At 46.2% G+C, this 12170-nt stretch overlaps 1 protein-coding gene across 1 annotated transcript; it reads right to left on the bottom strand.

Moving 5' to 3' along the window:
• Nucleotides 1–3262: 3262 nt before the first annotated feature.
• Ptx4 (pentraxin 4) lies at nucleotides 3263–9178 on the bottom strand. The gene is made up of 3 exons (XM_027425031.2): nucleotides 8406–9178; nucleotides 5890–6544; nucleotides 3263–4593 (listed from the first exon to the last, which is right to left on the bottom strand). Exons 1-3 carry the CDS (start codon nucleotides 8544–8546, stop codon nucleotides 3953–3955), a joined length of 1437 nt encoding a protein of 478 aa, XP_027280832.1. The 5' UTR covers nucleotides 8547–9178; the 3' UTR covers nucleotides 3263–3952.
• Nucleotides 9179–12170: the final 2992 nt, after the last annotated feature.

Raw genomic sequence — 12170 nt, 5'->3', positions numbered from 1 at the left:
TGCTGGGATCCAAACCTGGGTCCTCTAGAAGAGCAGCCAGTGCTCTCCACCGCTGAGCCATCCCTCCAGACCCACAGTTTTACTTTTGAAATGGAAAGGGAGTGTGGAGGCACATGTCTACAATCCCAGCATTTGGAGCATTGAGGTGGGGAGGGAAGGTAGCAAGGTTGATACTGACCCAGATTATACAGTGATACTCTCTCACAAAAAACAAAAACAAAACAAAACAAAACAAAAAACCTCCAAACCAGTGATGCAGGAGTTAGCTTTCTGTAAGCAGGAAGGGAAAAGGGCACATGGTGAAAACTCCAAATTGCTCACAAGTGTTACAGTGAGAAGACACTGAGGTTTAAAGGAAGATTACATGCTGAAGTGGCAAAGCCTGAAATACTGAGGTAACCAAACTGATGCCTAATATAGTGGCACAAGCCTTTAATCCCAGTGGCAGAGCAGAGGCAGGGGCAGGGGCAGGGGCAGGGGCAGGGGCAGGGGCAGGGGCAGGGGGGGCAGGGCAGAGGCAGGTGGATCTGTGAGTTTGAGGCTATCCTGGTCTTCAGAGTTCCAAGACAGCCAGAGCTACATAGTGAAACTCTGTCTAAAAAAGGAGAGAGAGAGAGAGAGAGAGAGAGAGAGAGAGAGAGAGAGAGAGAGAAACTGGAGTGACAGGCTTTTGGGTCAGTGAGGACAGAATGACTTCCCCCACCCCCAGCCTGTTTATAAATGTTCATATAGCAATATTGCACTTTAATATACTCTTCCTTATAATATAACCAATTATAACAGAAAGTTTCCAAGAAAGCCTCTACATACATCAGGAAAGAAACCCCAGACCATTCCCTAAATGAAAAGTTAACTATGAATAGTTAAGAACAACAGCAGCTATTTCTTGAGAATTAAGAGAGCTCAGTATAATTAGCAGCACTTGGACACCTGCAAAGTCAGATAGCAAGCTGACCAAGAGAATGACAGCTATCAGACAGTCAACAACTGAGAAAAAGCCAGAGCCAGAAATGGACAAGGGAGGGAATTTCAACTCTAACTAACCTGATAGGCAGCACACGCTCATAATCATCCCTGGGCCAGGGGGACTAACCAAGAGCATGGCAGCCTGCTCTCTGGGTAGCTCAGCTGTTAATGCACCTGGAACTGACCAGTCTCATAGGACTTACCTCAGCCCATTTCTACCATAGCTCTATAAAAGCCCCATAGACAAAAGAATCCAATGGCGTTTCCTTCTTTTAGGAATTCCTCCCATTGCAGTCTCTCTCTCTCTCTCTCTCTCTCTCTCTCTCTCTCTCTCTCTCCTCTCCTCTCCCTCTCCCTCTCCCTCTCCCTCTTTCCCTCTCCCTCTCCCTCTTTCCCTCTCCCTCTTTCCCCCTCTCTCTCTCCCTTATTTTGAGACAGGGTTTCTCTGTGTAGCCCTGTCTGACCTGGAACTTACTCTGTAGGCCAAACTGGCCTCAAACTCACAGAGATCCACCTGGCTCTGCCTCCCAGGTGCTGGGATCAGAGGCATGTGCCACCACTGCTCAGCTTTCATTTTTTCTTAATTTCTTCTTAAATAATTTTTCTTAAAACTTGACTTTCTTTGCTTACTCTCCACCATTAATCTTAACTGTTTTGAGACAGCAAGCTTGATGGCCACCGTCTCTGTTGACTTTTGATGGCTGTTGAGTTGCTAGCATCTTAGAGTACAACTGGGTCAAGAAGGATTCTGCTGGACTCAAAATTCCTGTGAAGGAGAACAAAAGGAGGGGAGGGGACTAGAGAGACTGATCAGTGGTCAAGAGAACTTATTGCTCTTTTAGAGAGCTGGCTGGGGTTCTCTTCCCAGCACCCACACAGGTAGCTCATAAGCAATTTAGCTCCAGCCCCAAGGAGCTCAGGCCTCTGTGGGCACACACAGCATGCACTCCATAGATCCAAGTAGATATTCATATATACATGATTCAAAAGAAAGTAAATCATTTCTTTTTAAAGAGGGGAAGGGGTGCATTCTGAGGACCAGACCTGTCCCTAGGTTCACTGGGCCTCTCTGTGTCTCTATTTCCTGGCTATACCAAAGGACTTTGATTTTAAGATCTTGATTTTGGATCTTCTCTGGGGGTTCTCCAGTGTTGTAAAGGTAAATTTTCAAAAGCACACCAAAGCTGAAAGTAAAAATGTCTGTTTTAATTGTCAAAGCATTTTTTAAAGATGTATTTTTATTTCATGTGTGTGAGTACCTGCATGTATGTATATGCACCTTATGTGTGCTGGTGTCTTCAGAGACCATAGAAAGGCATCGGAACCCCTGGAACAGGAGTTACAGATGGTTGTGAGCTGCCATGATAGCTGGGAACTGAATCCAGGTCCCTTGCAAGAGCAGCAACTGCTCTAAACTACTGACCCCTCTCTCCGACCCCATGTGTTTTGCTTTGTTTTTGTTGTTGCTTTTGCTTTATAATGGCTCCAGTTTGGAATCTGAAGAGAAGGTTGTCAAAATCGACCACACCAAGGTTTGCCAAGGATGCTGAGAAGGGGAAACCATCACATGTGGCTGATGGGGATATATACTGGGCAGCAACTTTGGAAAACAGTTTGGAGGTTTCTTTGGGAACCTAGATATGAGTTTACCATATGGTCCATCTGATCCTGAGTATTTTCACAGGATAAATAAAGACATATCCATTTACTCAATGACATATGTGAGAATGCTCATAGCAGCCTTGCTCACATTACTAAAAAGCCAGAACAATCAAAAATTCATCAGCTGATGAATGGATAAACAATCCATGGAATATTATCCAGCTACAGAAAGGAATGAGGCATGGGTACATGCCACAACATAGATGAACATGGAAAAACTGTGCTGAAATACAAGAGCTGGACATATATTTTATCTGGATTGTTCAGGACAAGCAACCCCACAGAGCTGGCCAGGGACATAATGTTGGGGGAATGATTTAAACTAGACTGTTATGTGTCTTTAATCCCAGCACTTAGGAGGCAGAGGTAGGCAGATCTCTGTAGGCCAGCCTGGTCTACAAAGTGAGGCAGCTAGGGATGTTACACAGAGAAACTCTGTCTCAAAAAAAAAAAAAAGAAAGAAAGAAAGAAAGAAAGAAAGAAAGAAAGAAAGAAAACTAGATTGTGGTTTATAAGAGCTAGTTCCAGGACAGCCTCCAAAGCCACAGAGAAACCCTGTATCGAAAAACAAAAAACAAAAAAAAACAAAACAAAATAAAAAAACTAGATTGTGATGGTTGCACAACTCAGCACTTTTATTAAAACCTTTAAGAAAAATTTCAAAGGGGCATATATTAGCAGGGTATTGGTAGCACAATACTTTAATCCCAGTATTCAGGAGGCAGAGGCAGGCAGATCTTTGTGAGTTCCAGGATAGCCAGAGCTGTTATACAGAGAAACCCTGTCTTAAAAAACAAAAAAAATCAACAAAAACAAAAAACAACAAGGCAAGTATTTAATATGGAAATCATGCTTCAGAAATTATGTTTTAAAGCATTGTTAGTATGTCTTTAATGGTAGCTCTGGAAGCTTCAGCAGCTACCACAGGGAGGGAGGGAGGGAGGGAGAGAGGGAGGGAGGCAGATTGGTGACTCACATTTGGAGTCTCTGCTATGAGTTTGAGGCCAGCGTGAGATACAGAGTAAGTTCTAGGCCAATTAGGACCACAGTGTGAGACCCTGTCTTAGAAAACAGCAAACAAACAAAACCACAAAAATGCCAACCAAACAAAAGAGTTCCACAACAATAGGAAGTTGCAGTCTGGGCCCCTTTTTCTCCATTGCACATTTTCCATCTACTCCCAACTTCCATGCAGGTGGTGCCTATGTCAGAGCACAGGTGCACAGTCCTGAAGTGATGGCAGGGGTGTGTTTTGGAATATGTTGATATGAAGGCTTGCACTTCTTGCTGGCCTTGACTGTGATGCAGCTCAAGTGTGTCAGCCTCATGGACATTGCTCCAGGCAGGTACATTTGGCCCTCTTCACAAATCCCCCCACTGATGTGGCATTGGTCAGCGTCAGAATAGCACCAGTCGGGAGCTCTTTCCCAGTGGCAAGGTTTGCAACTTCTTTAGGTACCAGTGCCCGGTCCCAGATGGCCAGGCCAGATATGCTTCCTACAAAGGCCTCAGAGCTGTCAAACTCACCTCCCATAGTGTCTTGTTCCTGGCCCAACACGAGGGATCCTCCAGGAGGGATCTCATAGCCCTCTCTGAAGTGGGTGCCAGTAGCTACTATCCTTCGGTCTATGTGGAGCCAGTACTTGCCCTCCATGGATGTCCAGATGATACAAATGTGGTGCCACTGACCATCCAGAAGTGGTTTCAGGGACAGTTCCCTGAAGACCGGGTCACCAATTACAAAGTGGATGGAGCCAGGGTCCAGGGAGTCTCGGCCATGCAGTACTAGCTTGTTGTCATTGTCTTTGGTGGCATAAGAAAGGAGGGTACCCAGGTGGCCAGAGGCCATACGAATCCAACTGCAGAAAGACAGAGCTCGTAGGGGCGTGAGGAAGCTGGGGCTAAGAAAGATCACATTTTCAGTGGAGGCGTTGGGAAAAATTAGCACTGGGCCTGAGCTGCAAACTGAAAACAGAGGGAAGAGAGTCATCCCTGAGCACGAGGTAGTTCAGAAGCATCCTGTTGCAGTCCTGCCCTTCACTCTCACCTACATCACCCAGGGTCTTTGGAGGGCTTGACTCACACCCTCTCTGCTGCACTCACAATCTCAACACTTCTGCTCCACAGGTAAGGACTGAGAATAACTTCTCAGGGAGTGGATGGATCCCCTATGTGTGACTCAGCTGTCTGTCTAGCAGACACCTCACAACCAAGGGAGCTTCTGTCTGAGCCCCCAGAGCTGCTGTAACTCTGCTATAAGGATATTGATGTAAGCCAGCCCTCTCTTGGAGGTCATAAACCTGAACTTGGTCTCACAGGGTTCAAGACATAGCTTCCCCCAGAGGCTCAGAGGTCCTTCCTCATTCCACTTGGAACTGGAAGAAGCCCTGCAGGCCTTGGTCCTGGCTATGCCCCAGTTGTATATTGTATCCTCCTAAGCTTGGCCTCTGTCCTCAAGTGTCTGCCAACTCTGACTCTCCTGTCTTTCTCTCTAGCCTTTGGTGACTATTATCAGCCAGATAATCTAGGGTGATTCTATAGGAAACAAATCATTATGGCCCATTTTCAGTGTGAGGTGCCTTTAGAAGTTATTCATGAACCACAGATAAGCAGCTGTCACCAGGCCCATCTCTTCCATCTAGTAGCTGGTACCTGCTTGCCTGGGCGCTTTTTAGTTTATCTTAAATTGAGAAGTCTATGCGACTGAGTCCAGTATCAGGAAAGAGGAGGGCATCGAAAGCCCAGCAGGATTTGGGGTGGGGACTAACCTAGACAAGTAGAAAAGATTGTACCTCCTTGAATAACTTAGTTAACGAGAATTCAGAAGGGAGGGGAATGTGATCAGGAATTCAAAAGTCACTGCTTTGTGCCAGATTAGGAATATAAAAGTCACCAGCCATTTCTGCCTTTTGTTATAAGTTCATACTGAGCTCCTGCACAACCACAAACTAAACTATTTCACTTTTGCTACTCCGAGACTCCAGTATTCTTACTATGAAGTGAAGATCACTGTTTCACACAATTCCTCATTTTGAGGCTCCTGATTCAATCATTTCAACAGAGGCCCTTCTGCCATGTGACCTAACCTGCTAAGGACCTGCAAATGATAAGGTTGGGCCATTCTCTCTTCTGGTGTTGGGTATATGGCCCTTTGGGGGAAAGCTTTTTTGGGTGAAAGGGGTGGGGAATGACATTACAACCTCAAATATTGCTAGGGAAACCTAGAACTGGACAGGGAGGTGACAGGCTTGTGTCACTTACTGTTTCCTGGTTCTTGGTGGGTCCTTGGTAGGGCTGCTTGATGTCTGCTTGGGGCTTGGAACTTCTGTGTCTTCTGGACATGGACAGTGAAGTCTTGGGGGGAGCTCCTGTTTTGTAGTGAAGGCCTGGATGTCTGGCTGTTTCTCCACAGTTGCAAGGAACCTGGGCCTCGCTGAGCAAGCTGAGTGGGCATCGGGGCTGTAGTCAGCCCCAGAACTGCAGTACCAGGGGAGGCTCTCTGTATCTGTCCCTCAAGAGCAGCAAGCCTGGCATCCTGGCTGTGGACTTGCTGTGTCAGGCTGGCCAGTGCATCCTGCAGGGCCCTAATGCTCAGGGCCAGGCTTGCAGTAACCTCTCTCTTTGCTTTTTGCTCCTTTTCCTCCTCCACCCATTGCCTGCTCTTTGTGCTCAGAGAGAGGTTCAAGGCTTGAAGCTGGGCATCCACCTTCTGGCTTCTGCGTTGGATCTTCCTGAGCCAAGTTTTTAGGTGGGCCACATCCTTTTGTATGGCAACTTGAGACCGGTTCGCTGCTAGAGCTATGGCCTGGCTCTCTTCCACCAGGCTCTGGAAGCGGGCATCCACATTGTAGTACACATTATAGTTGCTGGCAATGTCCTGCAGGTGTGTTAAGGTCACCTGTTGGAATCTCTGAAACTGTAAAAGAACACCACTATCATGGGGTTGGGGTGAGGCTATCCTAAGTATACTTACCTATTCTGCACCAAGCCTATGTATGGATAGCAGTGGATAGACCAATTTGATCCTTGTCACCATGCTAGGAAATGTGGGGAGATTATCATAAACAATTCCAAAGGGACAGGTACAAAGGGGGTGACTGTTTTCAGGTGCCACACTGCATGGTGTAAAATGTGGGCTTCAGGCTCATGACCTTGGCTGTGATCCTTCCCACCTCTGACACTCTGGAAGACCACAGCCAGTTATCTCACTGCTGTGGTCCTCAGCCTCATCTACAGAGCAAGTTCCAGAACAGCCAGGGCTACACAGAGAAACCCTGTCTTGAAAAACAAAAAAACACCTCCATTTTAGATTTATTTATTTAATCTTATGAGTGTATGAGTGTCTTGCCTGCATGTATGTATGTATGTATGTATGTATGTATGTATGTATGTATGTATGTTTGTATTGTATGTATACTGTGTGTGTATCCAGGAACTGGAGTTATGGATGGTTGTGAGCTGTCATGTGGGTGCTGAGAATGCGCCTGGGTCCTCTGCAAGTAGCTTGTGCTGTTTTTTCTCTTGAGATAGGGTTTCTCAGTAGCTATGGAACCTGTTCTAGAACTTGCTCCATAGACCAGGCTGGACTTGAACTTACAGATATCTACCTGTCTCTGCCTGAGCCAACACTGCCTGGTGTAGCTAGTGCTCTGAATTGCTGAGCTATCTCTCCAGCTCCAAGTACCTTTATTTATTATTTTTTAAAGATTTATTTATTTATTATGATTTATTATGTGTACAGTATTCTGTCTGCATGTTGCCTGCAGGTCAGAGAAGGGCACCAGATCTCATTACAGATGCTTGTGAGCCACCATGTGGTTGCTGGGAATTGAACTCAGGACCTTTGGAAGAACAAGCAGTGAGTGATATTAACCACTGAACCATTTCTCCAGCCCCCCATTTATTTATTATTTATTTATGTTTTTACAGTTCTGAGAACTGAATCTAGGATTTTGTTCATTCCAGGCTAGGCAGTACTCTGCCACTGAGCAACCTTAGCCTTTACAGGTTTGTTTTGTTGTTGGGTCTTTTTTAAATTTATGTTTTGGTTTTGTTTTTTCAAGACAGGGTTTCTCTGTCTAACAGCCCTGGCTGTCCTGGAACTCTTTCTGTAGACCAGACTAGCCTTGAACTCACAGAGATCTGCCTGCCTAAACCTCCTGAACATTGGGGTAAATACCTGTGACACCACACCTGGCTCCTTTTCAGGTTTTTTTGCTCCTTTGTTTTGAAACAAAGTCTCACTCAGTAGCCCAGGCTGGCTTAGAACTTACTATGTCACTCAGGCTAGCCTCAAACTCACAGATCTCACTCAGATATTCTGAGCACTGGGATTATGGGTAACTATCATGCTTGGCTTTACGAGGATCAGTACAGGAAGTGCTTGGGTGGGGGAACTGTCTACAGACCCCCAAGTGGAACCCTTGGGCAGGCATACCTCTTTGAGGTAGACCAGCACTTTCACAGCTCCCATACCTATGGACACTGTTCTGCACTGCTGCTACCAAGGCCTCTCCAGCTGTGCTTTTGGGGCCCCCTAGAGACCGCTTTAAGTCTCCTGCATCTTCCCACACACACATTGTCTAGCTGGACTTCAGAACGGAGCCTAGCAAATGCTTGCCTGATTCCCAAACAGATGAGAACATTGTCAGCTTTCAGCAAGGATAGCAAACCAATTGCTGTGTGCGGTAAACACAGATAGCAGCTCTCTCTGTAACACCTGTCCATTACCTGCTACTGGCTTTATACATCCAACTGCCCAAGTGTGTTTCACCTACCTGCTCTTCCAGTCGACGGAGCCTCTCAAAGAATGGTTTTCTTTGCCTAGCTGGGCCAGCTTCCTGCAACAGAGTCCCACGTGCATATATGGACACAAAAATGAGGAGAAAAGACAGGGTCTTCTTCTTCAAGCAGTCCATGCTGGGAGACAGACACAGGAACTGAAGCTGGTGCCTGGAATCTGTCTCATACAGCTCACCACTTGGATGGTTTTCTTCTTTCTGTCCTGGTTGATGGTCAGATTCTTCCTGCCACCTTAATGAATGGCATCTGCCTTCTATCCAATGGGCTTGAGAGCCCAAGGTTCCCAGGGAAACAAACTTCAAACAGGCACAAACAGTTTCTTTGGGAAATTGTTCTGCTGGTTGTGCTCCAGGCTTTGTCTCTTTGGCTTGGAGGCAGACAGGAGTGGTTAATGGCTCTAACAGGAGCACCTAGACTAGAGTTCCCACCAAGAAGTCAAAGCAGGACAGGGGTTGAGTGTGCCAGGTCTGCTCTGGCGCCTAGCATTCACAGCCATACCCTGAGTTCCCTTTGCATTCCCCTGGAAAAGAAACCCCTCTTGGTAATGTGACTGAGTTTCACTTTAATTTATGTTTTTTTTAAATTCTATAATGGGATAACTTAAAATTAGCTATTGTTTTTCTTTCCAGGGAAAGGGTCTTGCTGTGTTGCTCATGCTGGTCTTGAACTCCTGGGTTAAGTGATCTGCTGCTAAGACTACAAGTATGTGATATGTGATCCCTCTCCTCTCTCTCTCTCTCTCTCTCTCTCTCTCTCTCTCTCTCACACACACACACACACACACACACACACACACACACACACACACTGCACATGTTTTGAATTAATGAGATATTTCAATAAATGTATTATGTAATGTTAAAATGAAGCTAAACATACCTGACTTTTCCTGACTGGCTTTTGGTTACAGACTGTGCAGGGGGATTATTGATGCCCCTGAGAAGATATACCCAAGTTCTGACCCCAGGACCTGTGAATATAGTCTTATGGGGAAAAAAACCGGCTAGGCATATCTTAAAATGGGGTAATCCTGGGGTATCCAGATAGCCCGGCACTCAACAGCAAGTGTCCCAATAGAGACAGAGAGGAGAGGACACCATGGAGAAGGCCCAGTGAAGATGATGGTGGAGATGGGAACATCTGCTCTGGTGAGAACACCTGGAACCCTAGAAGCCAGCGGAGACAAAGGCCTTCCCAGCAGCCTTCTGAGGTAGCATGCCACCTTGCTTTCAGACTTTTAGCCTCCAGAGCCGAGAGAAGATAATGTTCTGTTGTTTGAAGAATCATAATTTTTAGTAATAAACTAACTCAGGAAGGTGTCCCCCACAAAAGCACCCAGCATTTCCAAGATGACATGAACCAGACTGCCATACCGGTGGATGGGCCACTGATACAGAGGCTCCTTTTGTCATGCATCAGTACACCACAGGTGGAGAAAAATCACAAAAGCATCTAGGGAGAAGATATTTGCTTGTGGAGGTGACTGAGACAATTCCCAGCAGACCACTGACCCTCTTAACATTTATACTGGGCCAAGATGTGATCCCTGGCACCACACAATGACTAAAACAACCATAAAAATAGTACCTCTAGCTCACATGAATAGAGCAGGAGCAAGGAGTAAAGACATTTTCAGATATGCAGAGACTCAGGAAATGTGTCTGCCCCTCCCAACCCCACATATCCTGGGAAGTTACTGGATGGAAAGCTTCAGGCAGATGGATGGATAAAGGAACAATGAGGTTGTAGTTAGGGATGGAGTCCAGAAAGGTCTCATACTGGGGTTGTCACACCCCACCCTTAAGCCTTAGCTCTGTCTGGAGACACCAGCCTCCAGCCTCTCCATTCCACAAGTGTCCTGACAACTGTATCAGTGGTGCTGCCTTACTCCCTGTTCTCTGGACTGACCCAGTGTTGACCTTTATTTTTTATTTATGTATTTATTGTGTGTGTGTGTGTTTACTCACAGGACCAAACATTTAAGTCACATGCCTTCCTCTATGGCTCTCCAGCGTAGTTTTTTTGGAAGCAGAGTCTCTCACTGAACTTTGAACTTATTGATTAGTTAGACTGGCTAGATATAGATAGCAAGTTCCCCCCATCCACCTATTTACCTACACCCCTGCCCCAGTGCTGGCATTGCAGATAGTTGTATAGGACTGTCCTCCAATCAACCCTGTCACCATCAACTGGGGCCTGCTTTCATGGCTGGGCTTAATGACCTTTGGTGCTACCTCACAGAGGATGGCAACCAGTTGTATTCAATTCTGCCATTGCACATAGGGTCACAGAGAAGGGACAGAGTATATAGATAGGGAAGGATTAGGGAGGGGTTCTATCTACACAGTCATGGGAGTCATCATCCATGCTGGATGCCAACCTTCCAGTATGGCTGCTTAAAGGGCATTTATGCTCCTGCCTGTAACCCCTCACCCACTGCTCTAAGTGAGCCTAATAAACTCTTTGATTTCCCAGAGTGAACTTTGGTGGAACTTGGTTTATGGTTGGGGCTATAGAAGGAGGGGGTAGATGTTGTTTGCATCTCTTCTAGCAAGGAATCTTGGCAATACAAATACACATCTCTTCACTTGGCTTTTATATGAGTGTTGGGGATTTGAACTCAGATCTTCATGTTTGTACATCAAGCACTTTGCCCAGTACACCATCTCTCCAGGTCTCAGGACTGGCTCTTTTTTAAATTAATATTACATTTATTTATTTATTTATTTATTTATTTGTGTGTGTGTGTGTGTGTGTGTGTGTGTGTGTGTGTGTGTGTGTGATGCACACAAGCTCCATGGAACACTTGTGAAGGTCAGAGGACAACTTTCAGGACTCAGTTTTCTTCTTCCACCATGTGAATCCTGGTGATTGAACTCAGGTTGCCAGGCTTGGCAGCAAGCCCCCTTACCTTTTAAGTGAAGGTTGGATCCGACAGACACCCATCCCTCCCTGGGACACTGGGCTAAGTAGTGTTAACATTTCTTTTTCCTTCTTTTGTTTTTTGTGTTTTGAGACAGGGTTTCTTTGTGTAGTCCTGGAACTTGCTCTGTAGACCAGGCTGGCCTCAAACTCACAGAGATCATCTGCCTGCCTCTGCCTCCAGAGTACTGGGATTAAAGGCATGAGCCACCACCTCCAGCTTGGTGTTCATTTTCTGTAAGTTAGCATAGACATCGGGGTGCTGAGGCAGCATAAACCCCTAGTTAGCAGCTATTAGACTTCCCTTTGTTGTCCTGGGTGCCTAGAGCGAAAGGATTGTCAGTCAACAGTCAACTGGACTGCCTTTATGGCAGCCCTGACTATCCTGAGTGCCCTGTTAGGGCCTTGATAGAACTACAAGGTCTCTGATTAAAACAGCTCCAGAGGCAGAGCCTCAGGGCTTTCTGAAACAGTTTGTACAGGGCTTGGCCCACAAGCCTGGGTAAACTCTAGTGACCTTGCAATCACTTTCACCAAGTAGAGAAGGGAAGTCAACCCCGGGCAGAGGAACTCCTTTGGCTGGTGCAAAGGCTCTGTGGAGCAAGTGTCCCCTTTTAGGCTTTGAAGCAGCCACTCAGGTTCACCTTGGGAAAGACTATCCTGTGTTGCCTCCCTTTCTAGCTTTAGGTTCAGCAAAAGTCATCTCTTGAGACTTTGCTCACCTACTGTTAGCAATGTGGGCTGATCTGGTATCGCGAAAAAAGAAGCAGCAAAGAGCAATGGCAGTGTTGAGTGGGCAGTCAGGAGGCCAGGCTACA

Source organism: Cricetulus griseus, chromosome 7 (assembly GCF_003668045.3).
Source record: "Cricetulus griseus strain 17A/GY chromosome 7, alternate assembly CriGri-PICRH-1.0, whole genome shotgun sequence".
In the NCBI taxonomy this organism is placed as follows: domain Eukaryota; kingdom Metazoa; phylum Chordata; class Mammalia; order Rodentia; family Cricetidae; genus Cricetulus; species Cricetulus griseus.
Note: the sequence above shows the minus strand (reverse complement) of the source record. Positions and strands in the feature narration are given on the sequence as shown.